The sequence below is a fragment of the Erpetoichthys calabaricus genome, chromosome 11 (genome assembly GCF_900747795.2).
Source record: "Erpetoichthys calabaricus chromosome 11, fErpCal1.3, whole genome shotgun sequence".
NCBI lineage: Eukaryota > Metazoa > Chordata > Cladistia > Polypteriformes > Polypteridae > Erpetoichthys > Erpetoichthys calabaricus.
Genome location: NC_041404.2, coordinates 121,785,996 through 121,804,603, shown reverse-complemented (window position 1 = coordinate 121,804,603; position 18,608 = coordinate 121,785,996). Strand labels below are relative to the sequence as shown.

The window sequence follows — 18,608 nt, the reverse complement described above, 5'->3', positions numbered from 1 at the left end:
TTTAACTCTAACGTCAGATGAACGTCGAACATGTGAGAAGGCAACATAAAATTGTCCATGTCCAAAAACGGGCTCAGAGAGGTAGATGCCAACCTTGTCCATGGTTTGTCCTTGTGATTTGTTGATTGTCATGGCAAATGCAGGTGTAATGGGGAACTGTCGGCGTTTCAATGTAAAAGGTAATTCTAGGTCAGAACTTGTAAGGTCAATTCTAGGAATGAGAACAGTATTGTTAGCATGTGATCCTGTAAGAAATGTTGCTTGAATAACATTGTGTGTCATGGTGTTGACGACTAACCGTGTGCCATTGCATAAACCCTGTTTTGTGTTAAGGTTTCTTAATAGCATGATTATTGTTTTTTAAATCTTGAAATTGTAGCACTCCATCCTTCCTGTCCAGTTGGAAATAATATGGGGTATGTTAAAGTATCAAGAAGCGGAAAGCAAATGTCTATGCGTTGGAATGTAGGTGTGTTGTTTTTATCAGGACGTAAATGTAGAACAATATCTCTGTGAAATGGAGGCTCACCATCTTTTACTTTGAAAGACAATTGCCACTTCATTAACGATGGGAAGATTGTATCGTCTTGGATCTTGTTCTTTGTCCTTTATCAAGACCAAAGCAATTGTAGTTGCCGCTATAACTTCTGCATTTGCTTTTGTATTTGCCTCCTTTTCAACTTCATGTAGCATTTTTATAGACTTAGCTAATGGGTGATTGTTTATGACATGAGTGACGTTTCTCATTATAAGCTCTGTGCATTGTTTGTTTTCAGGAAGGTTCATTCGTTGATAGATTGCCTCATTTGGATCTAGGATGTAGATTTCTGCATATTTGCGTTGTTGATTTGTTTCAGGGTGCACTGTTCCAATGCGATGCAATATTTGTCCACATATGCGAAAGCAGTATGGGCCATTGCCTTTTGGTGGCCTGATATGTACTCCGGTAGATGCAAAAAGCAAATGAACTATTGTAGGATCTAATGCAGTTCATAAAGTTTTTACTTTCAGGCACATCGTTAGTTAGAAGCTTCTGCAGATATTCAGGATATGAATGTAAAGGAGGCAGTCTAATCTGCCCTTTTTGACAACAACGTGTAAATTCATTATTTGTATTGCCAGTTGTTTCTTCTGTGAAGTTAAGTGAATGACAATGATTGCAAATGACATTCATTAATCCCAATGAATTTTCCTCAATAGTGGATTCCTTATTGAAGGCGTTTTCAGCCATTTGGCGTAAGCGTTTAACATGTGTCTGGCGTTGATGTCCGCGACGGGCATGTTTTGCTTTTGGCGTTGATTGCCTTTTTGTTGCATGTCCATTATTTGTGACGCGCTATTTTATTCTTTTATTTTATTCGCCTCCGCTTTGCGCAAAGTCCGTTTCAGTCTACGTCGTGCATTGTTTGTATCGAGCCTTGTCCGTTTTTTGTATGTCGGTCATTTGAGCTTTCTGCTTTTCGAGTCTTGCTTTCTTTTTTTCTGTCAGTTCATTTGCGCGTTGTACACGTCTCCGTTCATTTATTCTGTCTCTTCGCTCCCTTTTTTGTATGTCTGAGACGCGAGCTCTTTCGGTTTGAAATCGTGCTTGTTTTGATGCAGCACTTTGACACGCGCGCTGTATGCGTCTACGTTCATTGTGTCTGTCCATTTGGGCACGTCTCTGTAACGGTGTCACTTGTGCTTTGCGTTTTTGGATCCGAGACATTTTTTCTCCCGGTGTTTCAGATGCGCGTTTTATGCGCCGCCGTCTATTTTCTTGTTTCTTTCGAGTTCGTGTGTTTGTTCCCGTTATCCTTTCCGAATCGTTTTGTACCCGTGACCGTGTATTCATGACTTGTGTCTTTCTCAGCATGCGAAATATGGATAAGTAATAAGGAGGATCGCACTCACTGTCAATATGTAGCCTTTTCTGCAGTTGAACGGTTAATAGTGCTTTATTGAAAGGAGATCCACCTATGCTGACACCTATGCTGCCTAGTGTGAAGGTGTCGACGTTCACTTTAGAATATGTGGCTTTGTGTGTCACTTCTTATGGATGTGTGGGGGGGGGGGGGGGGGGGCTGATTGTTGTTGCGCGAGCGTCTTTTTTCTTTTTGTGTTCCTGTGTCTTGTTGAATCCCCCTCTTTGTGTGTGTCCCGTCCCTTGCTTGTAGGGTCTGTGGGGTGGTTTTGTGTTCTTTTTTTTTGTCTTCCATGGGCTTGTTGAATCCCCCTCTTGGTGTGTGTCCCGTCCCGTGCCTGCAGGGTGGGGGGGGGGGGTTGTGCCTTGCTGTTGTGCGCTCATCTGTTCTTTTTTTTGGGGGGTTTAGTTTCGTGTGCAATGTGTTTCGTGCTTTGCCCGCGTTTGACTACTTTTTTATGTGCCTTTTCCTTTTTTTCGGTGCTTTTTGCGCCTCATTTCTGTGACTCCTTTTTTATGTGCTCACTCCTTTTTTCTGTGGTCTTGTCCGCCTCTCGCGGCCCTCATCCGCCTTTGTCGCCCTCTTTTGTCCGCCTTTCTCGGCTCCTCAGCCGACTCTCGCGGACTCTTTTTGCGCCTACGCAGTACGTCTTTTTGCGGCTACGGCCCATGGCCAGATGTCCCTGCGTCCATCCGGTTTAGCATTCTCGGTTAGTAATATGGATTGTAGCTTACTAATGAGATTAATGGAAACAACAGTTAAGGAAAACAGGTCTTATTTACTTAACTAAAACTGAAGTAAAATAACACAAAAACATTAAAATCACCAGTAAATGTATAACCAAGATCAAACAGTGTTAAGTATGAATAAACCATTTCTAAGTGGTCTAAGGATTTACACAAAAAATTGCATTAAGCCCAGAAAAAATATTATAATGAAAGCATTTTAAACAGACATTTACCCTTAATGTAAACAAGATAAGAACTCAAAGGGAATAAAAACATAAATCATAATTGAACTAAAGGGGTATGGACATTACGGTCCAGATAAACAAACTGCTCTGCTATAAGGTGAATTGTGCAGCATACAAACAAGAACAAACATCTAACCATACTAGTGTAAAAATGCAAAGTTCTGTCAAATACTGTGCAGGGAAAAAAAAAACTATAGCATTCGTAATCAAGTTCTGTCCAATATTGCACAAAGATCCATCCATCCTCTTCCGCTTATCCGAGGTCGGGTCGTGGGGGCAGCAGCTTGAGCAGAGATGCCCAGACTTCCCTCTCCCCGGCCACTTCTTCTAGCTCTTCCGGGAGAATCCTGAGGCGTTCCCAGGCCAGCCGGGAGACATAGTCCCTCCAGCGTGTCCTGGGTCTTCCCCGGGGCCTCCTCCTGGTTGGACGTGCCCGGAACACCTCACCAGGGAGGCGTCCAGGAGGCATCCTGATCAGATGCCCCGAGCCACCTCATCTGACCTCCTCTCGATGCGGAGGAGCAGCGGCTCTACTCTGAGCCCCTCCCGGATGACTGAGCTTCTCACCCTATCTTTAAGAGAGAGCCCAGACACCCTGCGGAGGAAACTCATTTTCAGCCGCTTGTATTCGCGTTCTCGTTCTTTCGGTCACTACCCATAGCTCATGACCATAGGTGAGGGTAGGAACATAGATCGACCGGTAAACTGAGAGCTTTGCCTTATGGCTCAGCTCCTTTTTCCACCACGACAGACCGATGCAGAGCCCTCATCACTGCGGACGCCGCACCGATCCGCCTGTCGACCTCACGCTCCATTCTTCCCTCACTCGTGAACAAAACCCCGAGATACTTGAACTCCTCCACTTGAGGCAGGATCTCGCTACCAACCCTGAGAGTGGCACTCCACCCTTTTCCGGCTGAAGACCATGGTCTCGGATTTGGAGGTGCTGATTCCCATGCCAGCCGCTTCACACTCAGCTGCGAACCGATCCAGAGAGAGCTGAAGATCACGGCCTGATGAAGCAAACAGGACAACATCATCTGCAAAAAGCAGTGACCCAATCCTGAGTCCACCAAACCAGACCCCCTCAACACCCTGGCTGCGCCTAGAAATTCTGTCCATAAAAGTTATGAACAGAATCTGTGACAATGGGCAGCCCCTGGCGGAGTCCAACTCTCACTGGAAACGGGTTCGACTTACTTGCCGGCAATGCGGACCAAGCTCTGACACCGGTTGTACAGGGACCGAACCGCCCTTATCAGGGGGTCCGGTACTCCATACTCCCGGAGCACCCCCCACAGGATTCCCCGAGGGACATGGTCTAACGCCTTTTCCAAGTCCACAAAACACATGTAGACTGGTTGGGCAAATCCCATGCACCCTCCAGGACCCTGCTAAGGGTGTAGAGCTGGTCCACTGTTCCGCGACCAGGACGAAAACCACACTGTTCCTCCTGAATCCGAGGTTCGACTATCCGACGGACCCTACTTTCCAGAACCCCCGAATAGACTTTTCCAGGGAGGCTGAGGAGTGTGATCCCTCTGTAGTTGGAACACACCCTCCAGTCCCCCTTCTTAAAGAGGGGGACCACCACCCCGGTCTGCCAATCCAGAGGCACTGTCCCTGATGTCCATGCGATGTTGTAGAGACGTGTCAACCAAGACAGCCCTACAACATCCAGAGCCTTGAGGAACTCCGGGCGTATCTCATCCACCCCCCGGGGCTCTGCCACCAAGGAGTTTTTGACCACCTCGGTGACCTCAGTCCCAGAGATGGGGGAGCCCACCTCCGAGTCCCCAGGCTCTGCTTCCTCATTGGAAGGCATGTTATTAGGATTGAGGAGGTCTTCGAAGTACTCCCCCCACCGACCCCACAACGTCCCGAGTCGAGGTCAACAGCGCACCATCCCCACCATATACAGTGTTGACACTGCACTGCTTCCCCCTCCTGAGACGCCGGACGGTGGACCAGAATCTCCTCGAAGCCGTCCGAAAGTCGTTCTCCATGGCCTCCCCAAACTCCTCCCATGCCCGAGTTTTTGCCTCAGCAACCACCGAAGCTGCATTCCGCTTGGCCTGCCGGTACCTATTAGCTGCCTCCAGAGTCCCACAGGACAAAAGGGGACCGGTAGGACTCCTTCTTCAAGCTTGACGGCATCCCTCACCGCCGGTGTCCACCAACGGGTTCGGGGATTGTCCGCCACGACAGGCACGACCACCTTACGGCCACTGTTCCGGTCAGCCGCCTCAACAATAGAGGCACGGAACATGGCCCATTCGGACTCAATGTCCCCCACCTCCCTCGGGACATGGTCGAAGTTCTGCCGGAGGTGGGAGTTGAAGCTACTTCTGACAGGGGGCTCTGCCAGACGTTCCCAGCAGACCCTCACAACACGTTTGGGCCTACCAGGCCTGACCGGCATCCTCCCCCACCATCGAAGCCAACTCACCACCAGGTGGTGATCAGTTGATAGCTCCGCCCCTCTCTTCACCCGAGTGTCCAAGACATGTGGCCGCAAGTCCGACGACACAACCACAAAGTCGATCATTGAACTGAGGCCTAGGGTGTCCTGGTGCCAAGTGCACATATGAACACCCCTATGCTTGAACATGGTGTTTGTTATGGACAATCTGTGACGAGCACAGAAGTCCAATAACAAAACACCACTCGGGTTCAGATCGGAGGGGCCATTCCTCCCAATCACGCCCTTCCAGGTCTCACTGTCATTGCCCACGTGAGCATTGAAGTCTCCCAGCAGTACGAGGGAGTCCCCAGATGGTATGCCCTCTAGCACACCCTCCAGGGACTCCAAAAAGGGTGGGTACTCCGAACTGCTGTTCGGTGCATACGCACAAACAACAGTTAGGACCCGTCCCCCCACCCGAAGGCGGAGGGAGGCTACCCTCTCGTCTACTGGGGTAAACCCCAATGTACAGGCTCCAAGTCGGGGGGCAATAAGTATACCCACACCCGCTCGGCGGTATACCCACAGTGAGTGACAAAGATATCAGAAAAAAAATACAATTATAAAATTCTACTGAAGAAACTTCAAGTTGTGTGTCAGAAACACCAGCCTGTCCACGGCATCTGGTTTCAGACTAGCAGGGTTACATGTTACAACATTTCTTCCAGTACATAAAGCCCTCTCAGAAGGGCCACTTGAGACGGGGATGCACATGTACTTTTTTCAGGTTTTCCCTAATTTGGGAAAACGTACTTCTTGTGTTTTCCATCACTCAAGTGGATTTACATCACTGTCCACCTCAGGTATTAAGTACCACTTGATCTATTTTTCAATGTTAATGTGCAGAGGCTTGCCTTCTCTGAATTCCTGTGTTTTTTTTTTGGTTTTTTTTGGAAATAGCTGCTAAAAGACTTTTTTTTTCTTTTTTTGCCCCCTCCCTTGTGTCATTTCCTGATCCATCTTCTGCAGCCATAGGGGCTGGATGAAGTAGGTGAGGAGGTGGGGATCTGAGCGAGTGTTTTAAATAATGAAAGAAAAAAAAATGTGCTTGGTAATCAAGGGCCCCCAACCAAAAGGAAAAAATAAAACTCGCCCAATAGGCAGATGCTTCTTATGGAAATAAAAATAATCCATTTGAACAAATTACATAATTTGTTCGAACGGATTTGTTTTTGTTTTTTTGTCTGATGCATAAAGGACTCTGTACTAGATCAATTTCACTTAAACTGGAATTTATAGGAGGAATCCAAACTTTTTTGCAGAATGATTCCGTTAAAGTTTGTGTGCTTTTGTGCTTGTACCTTGGGTTGATTTAGACCTGTCATGGACAGACGACTCCTGAAACTTTTTGTGTTCTTCATATTCTGTGCAGTGGTTAGTTCAGAGATGGTGAAACAAGTTATCTAGTTATTGAGCTGTCTTTAACAGCAAATAGATTCTGACAGTTTACAGATTGATGTCTTTTAAGCAACCTCAGTCTTTTCAAAGCCAAATCACCTCCACGCAAGTGAGGATGATCCACGTCTTGCAATTAAATCTAATGATGAAGATTGCGGGCTGTTTTATCCCCTGGCACTGTTTGCTCACTCATTTTTAATAATAATAATAATAATACATTTTATTTATATAGCGCCTTTCCCATGCTCAAGGCACTTTTAGGCAGCTTTGCTAGCTTAACTGGCTGACCGTGAACGCCTATGTGCTCGCTTTGCAAATGCTCAGTAGTCTATCTGGTTAGGTTACATTATACAATGAATGTGTAGGCTTTCAAGGTATGTTTTTGATTGTTTTCTGCACAGTGAGTGACATACTCGATAATATCAGCATGCACATCATTAAAACAATTATTGTAGACGATACTTATCTCACACTCCTAATTGTGGATATGTGGATTATATGGCAAGAGTAACTCAAAATTTTTTTTTCATGGATGTTTTTATACAGTGAGCTGTTGTCCTAAACAACAAGTGTCTAAGTCATAGACACTTATTCTATTTCAAACTTTATCATCTCAGTTCTGCATGAAAACATGACATAAAATTTTTTTTTCTTGGCCATCACTACAAACTACACAGGATGGGTAACATGAAAAAAAATATTTTTAGATGAAATATCTTCTTAAAAAGATTTTCTGATTATTGGTGACTAATAAAAGAAAAGCAGTCATTTTTTAAAAGCTGAAAAATAATTATTCTTTTACTGTTTTTTGCTGTATAAGTAGCTTGAACGTATTCTCATGCAGTCTCTAAAACATAAGTATAACTTTTACAGCTGTACTCTTTCATGCTTCCACCCCATATCCCAATAGGTTTAACTGCAAGAGGTCAAAGAAGTACAAGGTGTTTAAATAAACCAGGTTTTCAAATAGTACAAAAAGTAACACACTGCCTCGTATATACCACTGTACAGAAAGAAACTGCACCTTTGCCCCTCCCTCCATTCACTGATAATCTTGTTTATGACGCCAATTAAAACTACAGAATGAAAGATGCAAAATCACCTCCTCTGTCACAGCTTTCAGCAAACAAAATGTCTGTTAGAAATAAAAAAAATGGGACATGCAAAAACAAAAGATTCCAGACAAGGTAATGGAACTGACTGTGTTATATGACCAGTTCTCACATTATTGGCTAGAAATCAAGGATTCATATTTTAACTAAACATAAGGATTCATGACATACTCCAGGCCAAGCAGGCTTTCTTTTAAAATAGCACTCTTAGAAAAAAGGCAATGCTTTGTCATTACTAAAAATAGAGACCTTATTCATCTTAATGTATCCACATGGCAGTCCCTAGGATTCATAATTAGCAACTTCCATTAAAAACCTCATTGGTGCACCCTTAATTTAGATGTTACTAAAATAAAATCTGTGAATCTATTTCCTTGATTCATTTAATTCAGAATTTATCCCAGAAGCATCGGCCTCAAAGCAGAAATGAACTCTGTATGGGGCACAAGTCTATCAAAGGGCATAGTCCCCCACGTTTACCTACATTTCATCATTTTAGAATGACAATTCACCTTAACACATATACATTTGGAATATGTGAAGAAAGCTGTACAACCTTAAAACAATGCCAAAAATATATATGAAAACAGTAAAAACTTCAATCAAACATTGACCAAACACAGTTATGAGGAAGCACCAAAGAGAACCTCTAAGCCAATGTGTTAAATGCCTCCATATTAGCTCATTGAAATTTAAATCACCTGTTTCAGAAATGGTGGCACGGTGGTGCAGTGGGTAGCGCTGCTGCCTCGCAGTTGGGAGACCAGGGGACCTGGGTTCACTTCCTGGGTCCTCCCTGCGTGGAGTTTGCATGCTCTCCCTGTGTCTGCGTGGGTTTCCTCGGGCACTCCGGTTTCCTCCCACAGTCCAAAGACATGCAGGTTAGGTGGATTGGCGATTCTAAATTGGCCCTAGTGTGTGCTTGGTGTGTGTTTGTGTGTGTCCTGCGGTGGGTTGGCACCCTGCCTGGGATTGGTTCCTGCCTTGTGCCCTGTGTTGGCTGGGATTGGCTCCAGCAGACCCCCCTGTGTTCGGATTCAGCAGGTTGGAAAATGGATGGATGGATGTTTCAGAACTGTTTAGACAGACAGCGCAACAGGCAGAATATAATTTTTTAAAAATTAATAAAACTAATTAAATTAAAATTTATGAATACTAAACAGATGTTACTAGGTGTCACTGAAATAAGCCCATGTTATGAATATATTCAAAATTGTGCATTTGAATACAAGAGCTGGTAGCCAATAAATCTAAATAAAAATGAGTTTTGTACTATAAAGAAAAAGAGATTGGCAAAAGAAAAAACATATACTCACTACTACCCTAAGAAAAAGTGAACTGAACAGCAAGAATTAATTTGTCTTATTATAATGTTTTCCAATGAATTTAATTAGTTAAATGTAAAAGGTTGTGTTGTTCAAGATATACTGTACATAAACCATAGGAGTTACAGGAAGAGCTTTATCAACGAGCATCTGAAATGATGATAAATAAAGTGAATTCCTTTCTAAACAAAATAAAAGAATGTTAGAAACAAAGTATTCAAACTGTTGAGCCTTTATTAGGTATGTAGATAATGAATGCTCAGCAGTTGAATTATTTTTCTAGGGGTGCTCAAAACATTTTGAAACCAGACCTAAAAGGCACATCCTATTGTGCTAATATTACTGGTGCCCAAAAATTAATTTCTTTTTACTAAAATGTGGATTGTAAATTTTTTCATTTGTTGTTTATTGGGTGCTAGCTGCACTAGTATAGGTAATGAGAACTGATAAGGTTGGGAGAACCAACTGGTGCACAGCAAAGTTGGGGTACCAACCAAATTTTAGTAGAAAACATAGCCTGTGGTGTTACCCCTCTACAAATGCGCAAAATTTGTCAAGAGACAGGTTCAGTGTTACTTATTTGTATACCAGTCAAACACACACATTTGGCTTTATACTGTACATTCAACATTTCCCTTCCTTTCCAACATCCATATTACTAATCGAGAATAAACCGGATATGGACGCAGGTACATGGCATGCCCATGGACGCAGGAGACATAGTTTGCAGGCGCCGACAGCTCAACTAACAGAAATACGAAATAAAGCAACGAGCACAGACAATACGGAACCCTAACCATCCACACTACACAGCATAGTCAAACCCGACATAGTACGGAAGGTGCGGGCGCCTACAACGCGCATCTAAGACACCGCAGGCAGACCCCTGAGATGGTACAGAAGCCCCAGAGATATGGACTCCACAGCATATGTGAATCATCACATTACAGTAATACAATGAGTACTCACAGACAAAACAAACACAACAGGCTTTGATGTCCCGCCCCACAATCAAACCAGAGAGAGTACGGCGTCCACAAAACACAGCATAGTCAAACCCAAGATAGTACGGAGGGCGCATGCGCCTACAACGACCACCACATGAAACACACACACGGCACCGGAGGTATAATATTAGCTCAACTAACGTAAATAAGCGCCTACAACGCGTCACGGCTCAAAAACAAAGGAGCTCAACTAACGTAAATAAGAAATGAGGCAACGCACCCATAGGTAACGACAAAGCCACACAAAAAAGAGGATTCAGCCCCCCGCCCCAGAGTGAAACGGGAAAAGGTACGGAGTCCACAAAGGTCCATCATACACAGCATCATAGTACGGAAGGCGCGAGTTAGTACGAAAGCCGAAGGCGCCTACAACGCGTAATAAGAATAAACGAACGCTCCGTTTTAAACGTACGTCATCCTCACACGTCCAAACTGTAATAAGAATAAACGAACGCTCCGTATTGAACGTACGTCATCCTCACACGTCCAAACTATACAGCATAAGTGAATCACATTACAGTGATGCATTATTAACAGTACAACCACAGAAAACGCTCCGTGTTAACAGTACGTTCAATTATTCATATTACTAACGGTAAACAACGGACAACTAATGGAGTCACGATCACGGCTCCAAAACTATACAGCTCCACTAACGGAGCTACAAAAACGAGCCTGCATGGACAAAAACAATAGACGTCAGCGCCTACAACGCGCGTCTGATACCGCGGAAGCAAAACTGTCTCGGCTCCAAAACCAAACAGCTCGACTAACGGAGCTACAAACACGAGCCCACATGGACAGATACAATGAACGTAGACGCCTACAACGAGCGTCTCAAACCGCGGAAGCAAAGCAGGCACGGGTTCAAAACGACAGTGCTCGACTAATGAATGTTGGCGCCTACAACGAGCCTCTCAAACAGCGGAGTCAATAGATAAACGGCAAAGAAAGGAACGACAGACGGCCGCTAAACAATTCCGTCAATTAGCTGACAACGCATTCTGTAATGAGTCCACTATTACTGAACATTCATTAGGATTAATGAATATACGTCCATTGTTCGTCATCTACACCTTTACACTCCAAAATATCTCATACATTCATCAATGTATTTCTGGTTACCCAACACCGGGGGTAGGCGAGCGAAGCGAACAGGGGGCGTAGCCCCCTTGTTTTTTAATAGCACAAAGCTTGATTTAACAGTATCCTGCATCCATGTTCTCTTGGTTCTAAAAAAAGAAACATAAGCTTTCATATATAAATGCCAAATATGTGTAATTGAAATACTTCTGTACACAGAGCTAATCTTTAGTCTGTTGAATACCCCTTTCATATTTAGGCACAAAACTTTCTGATCATGCCTTAAATATCTTTATATATAATACGCTACCATGGCTGTTCATTTGTCTATCCAGGATTTTAAATGACCTGTAGCTCGCAAACCGTTTGACGTATTGACTTGAAATTTGGTACACATATACTACATGACGTCTACTATCCGCTTTCAGGGGGATGATTGACCTCAAAGGTTATTCCTCTTTTTATTTTTATTTTATTTTATTGTAGAATCAACTCTCGGCATTGGCTAGCAGGGTGGCGCATGCGTACGGGCGTCGTTCTCATCCCTACCACCTTCACCGTCACTTCCCCAACTTCTTCATATCTTAAATCATTCTTGAGGCAGATTGAAGACTTAAGTGCAAAAATGAAAGAAAACATACTAAGTAATTGCAACACAAACACTGACTTAATCAGTTTTAACGCAAAAAGATGCCGACAAAAGAAGAGAAGAAGCAGGCCGCTAGGGTGGAGAAAAGAAGAGCTGCTCAGGAAACAGCAAGCACATCAACCTCTGAGCAAACGAATGCTAAACATACAGAGAAAGAGAATGAAAACTAGGAACGCTCAAATCAAGTGTAATCACTGCACGTTATCGTGCAGTGTGCGTTACTGGTTTAAACAATAATTTTAAAAAGAACTGTTCCAGAAGTGTCAAGTATTTAAGCGAGTCTCTTAAAAAATAAAAAAAGTGCATCACAACTAAACTTTATTTTTAAAACCTTTCAACTTTAACCAGTGATTAAAGGCTACAGGTAACAAAATGCAACAATTATAATGACCACCACTGGTATAGGTACTTAACCAAACCTTCTGGTATAGTTAGTAAACTTGTCAAATCTGCAGATGACATTAAAACTGGAGGGATGGCAGACACTGAAGAGGCAGCAAAAAGAATTCAAAATGACCTGGACAACCTTCAGTACTGGGTGAACACCTGAAAAAATGCAGTTTAATGTAGAAAAGTGCAAAGTACTACACGTGGGCAAAAGGAATATCAATAGCTGAAGCAAAAACTTTGTCAACCTTTAAGAAAAATCTGAAGGAGATATTGGGACAGCTTAGCTATTAACTAAACAAACAGGCTTGATTGTCTGAATGGTCTCCGCTCGTTTATTAAAGTATGCTCTTACGTTTACAAAGCATAATGACCTTTTTACATGAGAAGAGTGCGATTAAGCCTTGTCCTTCCCAATATATCCCTAACTGTGTTTAGAAATTATTTTTTTCTGAAAATAGCTCCATGTTTCATCACAAAGCCTGGAGCTTGAGTAATTTGAGTAAACAAATGTCTAAGCAGATGTTAATCACAATATCTGTACTATTTTTGCTGTTATTTTTCAGGCTGCACAGCACAATATTTTATTAAATCTGTTTTGAACATACATTGAGTTGTCATTTATTAGGAATTACACCGACTTTCACACAAATTCTACATTCCAGCACATTATACATGACATGATAGCAGTCTGTAGTATAAAAACAGGCAGATCAATGTTTCTAACATTAGTCAGTGTTCAACGGAGTGTTGGAATGGGCAAAACGAGTGACTTCAGGGACTTTGAATATGGCAGGATAACTCGCACTAGGTGCATTGGTTCTAGCATCTCCCAAACATGACCAGCCAATTCATGGGCTTACCCATTATGGTGCCAAAAAAAAAAAACACCAGGACATCATCTAAATGAAAACAGCTTGTAGCGTATAATAATCACATGAGAATGACAGGAACTCTACAAGCAAACTGGCCATAACCAGGCAAATTACATCCAAATTCAACACTAGTGTGTAGAATGGCAACTTAGAATGCAACATTTATCAGATTTTATCTTGAATGGGATACAGCAGTCAAAGATCATGCTGTATCATGTCTGAAGAAAAACAAGAAAATGTACCTCAATGTAAACTATTGGTTAACCGAAGCCATCATTTGTACTTATTTTTTATTGTAGAATTCACTACACTTTTAGCATGTTAAATGATAACTGACCATGAACAGAAAAAAATAAACTAATAAAATTATAATTGTTTGTAATTTTTGGCTCTCAGAAATAACATATACATATATATATATTTTTTCAGTGTAATATACATAAGCAACATTAGAACTACTAGTAAAAAATGACTATAGAAAGCATATAAGTATTGGTAACCAAAGCTTAATTTAAATGATACTCATGGCCTATAGGATGTTAAGCAGCTAAGGATTAGCGTACCCTTGAATGCACTAGTGGACAACAAAAAACACATTCTACTGTGGGTTTCATTGAAAAGGTCAATGCACTAATCCAGGCACTTGCGCTCTACGAAAAAAAAGAAGCTTTAAAATAAAACTGCATCACCCGATGATGCACCTGTCAAACACAGGTCGCATTATATAAAACTCACTTTACTACAACACTCTTTTTTCCTCAATCTAAAATGACCTTCTTTGAAATACTTAGTATTAACTCAGAAGCGATCAATATGTTTGGCGTGTTTAGATAGACTCAAATATCTGGAATCGCTACGCAAACACAAGTAACTATTCTTTTATTCACCAATAAATAAAAAATGAAAAACACCTGCACCTTCCAAGTAAGGAAGAAACTATAAGATGTAATTTCTGTGACGTTTTAATGAATATTTTAGCATATCGCGCTCTCTACGATACTGAGACAATGACAACTTTAACTTCAAAGTACTGTGTATGTTAATCTGATTGGAACCTAAAGTATTTGGGAAGTAGACGACAGATTACATTGCCTCTCACAGCTGTCTATGTTCCCTCATCTACGCTGTATCACACGAACCGCAATTATTTTATTTATTTTTTTTCCTTCCCATTATAGTTGTTGCAACTCTTTTCCTCAGAGACCGATGTAACTGAAAATTCGATAATGCAACAGAACGTCATCATGTCGTTTCATACCTGTTTTGGCAGCATTCTCAGTTCCAGCAGGCTGCTGTTTAGGAGAAGTCGCACCGGGTACAGTTGTGGCCGACCTCAGGGGATTAGCAGAGTTTACTGCTGTCAGGCTCTCTGAAGCTTTTCTCGCGAGTGAAAAAAGCGGCGCTGACCAAGCACCCACGCCAGAGCCTTTCTCCTTCGCGTCTGCCCTCTCTCCAGTGAAGTCACTGACATGACAGCTCTCAATGATCTCAAAATCCTCCTTGTCTTGAGTCTCTTCTGCTCTTAGGCACTCCACAGCTTCCTCAGCCATTTTCAAAACAAACACGTGACGACAGGCGGCGATAAAAGCATCCACTGATAGAAGCGAGCAGCAGGCATGAGCAATCGAAACTTGAGCCACTTTACAGCAACATCCATCTTTACCAAGCATCAATGGACACTCAACTACAGTAATGAACATCTCAGTAGTACGTTATACGGGAGCAACACAGTACTGAAGTGTTAAAAACTGGAGTACCGCACTTGTTACACCCCAATTCGTAGACTATATTCACATATAGGAGCTTTATCAAGATTACAAAATACGGGTTTATCTTTACATCTGCATGGCTTATGCGAAGCTTTTATCAAAGTCCAGCTTTAACGCTTTGCAAGAGATTTGTTTTTTGTCGCACATTACATTTGTTCCTCTTCGCTGAGGCAAAGAACCTTGCTAATTACACATCTAAAAATTCCTGGAAACTCCGATAGATTTCACGGATCACTTTGTTTTGATCATAACACGTACCAGTTCCTTCAAGGATGGAGTAGCTACAGTATGTCGTGGTGACTGATATGTTGCTACATTTACCGTTAGACAGATCACAAAACTCGAAGATATGGTTTCTACCCATCAGCATCCTCTTCAGGTTCTGTAAATGAGAATGAGTTGTGTTATTTGCAAAACTATTTTTTTTGAAAAAGTACAGAAAAAAGAATAACAAAACACAAATAAAACAATACATCCACCCATCTTCCAAAACCACTATGATCTGAGTAGGATCATGGGGAACCTGGAGCCCATTCAAACAAGCACAGGGTTAACGGCAAGAACAATCTCTGTACAGGTAGCTAGTCCATTGGAGGATGATCACACACGCATCAAACACATTGCCAAACCATTTAACCTCATCCATCCATCCATTGTCTCCCGCTTATCCGAGGTCGGGTCGCGGGGGGCAGCAGCTTGAGCAGAGATGCCCAGACTTCCCTCTCCCCGGCCACTTCTTCTAGCTCTTCCGGGAGAATCCCAAGGCGTTCCCCGGCCAGTCGAGAGACATAGTCCCTCCAGCGTGTCCTGGGGCTTCCCCGGGGCCTCCTCCCGGTTGGACGTGCCCGGAACACCTCACCAGGGAGGCGTCCAGGAGGCATCCTGATCAGATGCCCGAGCCACCTCATCTGACTCCGCTCGATGCGGAGGAGCAGCGGCTCTACTCTGAGCCCCTCCCGGATGACTGAGCTTCTCACCCTATCTTTAAGGGAGAGCCCAGACACCCTGCGGAGGAACTCATTTCAGCCGCTTGTATTCGCGATCTCGTTCTTTCGGTCACTACCCATAGTTCATGACCATAGGTGAGGGTAGGAACATAGATTGACTGGTAAATTGAGAGCTTCGCCTTGCGGCTCAGCTCCTTTTTCACCACGACAGACCGATGCAGCGCCCGCATTACTGCGGATGCCGCACCGATCCGCCTGTCGATCTCACGCTCCATTCTTCCCTCACTCGTGAACAAGATCCGAGATACTTGAACTCCTCCACTTGAAGCAGGATCTCGCTACCAACCCTGAGAGGGCACTCCACCCTTTTCCGGCTTGAGGACCATGGTCTCGGATTTGGAGGTGCTGATTCTCATTCCAGCCGCTTCACACTCGGCTGCGAACCGATCCAGAGAGAGCTGAAGATCACGGCCTGATGAAGCAAACAGGACAACATCATCTGCAAAAAGCAGTGACCCAATCCTGAGCCCACCAAACCGGACCCCCTCAACGCCCCTGGCTGCGCCTAGAAATTCTGTCCATAAAAGTTATGAACAGAATCGGTGACAAAGGGCAGCCCTGGCGGAGTCCAACTCTCACTGGAAACGGGTTCGACTTACTGCCGGCAATGCGGACCAAGCTCTGGCACCGATCGTACAGGGAACCGAACAGCCCTTATCAGGGGGGCCGGTACCCCATACTCTCGGAGTACCCCCCACAGGATTCCCCGAGGGACACGGTCGAATGCCTTTTCCAAGTCCACAAAACACATGTAGACTGGTTGGGGCAAACTCCCATGCACCCTCCAGGACCCTGCTAAGGGTATAGAGCTGGTCCACTGTTCCGCGACCAGGACGAAAACCACACTGTTCCTCCTGAATCCGAGGCTCGACTATCCGACGGACCCTCCTCTCCAGGACCCCTGAATAAACTTTTCCAGGGAGGCTGAGGAGTGTGATTCCTCTGTAGTTGGAACACACCCTCTGGTCCCCGTCTTAAAGAAGGGGACCACCACCACAGTCTGCCAATCCAGAGGCACTGTCCCTGATGTCCATGCGATGTTGCAGAGGCGTGTCAACCAAGACAGTCCTACAACATCCAGAGCCTTGAGGAACTCCGGGCGTATCTCATCCACCCCCCGGGGCCCTGCCACCAAGGAGTTTTCTGACCACCTCGGTGACCTCAGTCCCAGAGATGGGGGACCCCCATCTCTGAGTCCCCAGGCTCTGCTTCCTCATTGGAAGGCATGTTAATGGGATTGAGGAGGTCTTCGAAGTACTCCCCCCACCGACCCACAACGTCCCGAGTCGAGGTCAGCAGCGCACCATCCCCACCATATACAGTGTTGACACTGCACTGCTTCCCCTTCCTGAGACGCCGGATGGTGGACCAGAATCTCCTCGAAGCCGTCCGAAAGTCGTTCTCCATGGCCTCCCCCAAACTCCTCCCACGCCCGAGTTTTTGCCTCAGCAACCACCAAAGCCGCATTCCGCTTGGCCTGCCGGTACCTATCAGCTGCCTCCAGGGTCCCACAGGACAAAAGGGTCCTGTAGGACTCCTTCTTCAGCTTGACGGCATCCTTCACCACCGGTGTCCACCAACGGGTTCGGGGATTGCCGCCACGACAGGCACCGACCACCTTACGGCCACAGCTCCGGTCAGCCGCCTCAACAATAGAGGCACGGAACATGGCCCATTCGGACTCGATGTCCCCCACCTCCCTCGGGACATGGTCGAAGTTCTGCGGAGGTGGGAGTTGAAGCTACTTCTGACAGGGGGCTCTGCCAGACGTTCCCCAGCAGACCCTCACAACACGTTTGGGCCTACCACGCCTGACCGGCATCCTCCCCCACCATCGAAGCCAACTCACCACCAGGTGGTGATCAGTTGACAGCTCCGCCCCTCTCTTCACCCGAGTGTCCAAGACATGTGGCCGCAAGTCAGACGACACGACCACAAAGTCGATCATCGAACTCAGGCCTAGGGTGTCCTGGTGCCAAGTTGCACATATGAACACCCCTATGCTTGAACATGGTGTTCGTTATGGACAATCCGTGACGAGCACAGAAGTCCAATAACAAAACACCGCTCGGGTTTAGATCGGGGGGGCCATTCCTCCCAATCACGCCCTTCCAGGTCTCACTGTCATTGCCCACGTGAGCATTGAAGTCTCCCAGCAGAATGAGGGAGTCCCCAGAAGGTATGCCCTCTAGCACCCCCTCCAGGGACTCCAAAAAGGGTGGGTACTCCGAACTGCTGTTCGGTGCATACGCACAAACAACAGTTAGGACCCGTCCCCCCACCCGAAGGCGAAGGAGGCTACCCTCTCGTCCACCGGGGTAAACCCCAATGTACAGGCTCCAAGTCGGGGGGGGCAATAAGTATACCCACACCCGCTCGGCGCCTCTCACCGGGGGCAACTCCAGAGTGGTACAGAGTCCAGCCCCTCTCAAGGAGATTGGTTCCAGAGTCCAAGCTGTGCGTCGAGGTGAGTCCGACTATATCTAGCCCCAACCATTTAACCTGCAAAATAAAAAGAAAAAAGGTCCTCCAACATACAGGGAAAATTTGGGGTTGGTGGCAGGATTGGCAGTCCAGCCACTGTCAAAAACCTCACACTGTTCCAGTGTGGCGCTGAGATGTCACACACTGGTCCCAATCCAATAACCCAAATAT

The 18,608-nt window shown here is 44.9% G+C and overlaps 2 protein-coding genes across 2 annotated transcripts in view; one reads left to right on the top strand and one right to left on the bottom strand.

The window, feature by feature from the left end:
• The window catches only part of LOC114661373 (RUN and FYVE domain-containing protein 1-like), an 85,670-nt gene extending 70,926 nt beyond the window's left edge, over positions 1-14,744 (bottom strand). The window contains 1 exon segment of the mRNA XM_051934143.1: positions 14,436-14,744. Coding sequence (XP_051790103.1) covers positions 14,436-14,727 — 292 coding nt within the window. The 5' untranslated portion in view covers positions 14,728-14,744.
• The window catches only part of LOC127529729 (uncharacterized), a 455,734-nt gene that overhangs the window by 126,871 nt on the left and 310,255 nt on the right, over positions 1-18,608 (top strand). The window lies entirely within an intron of this gene.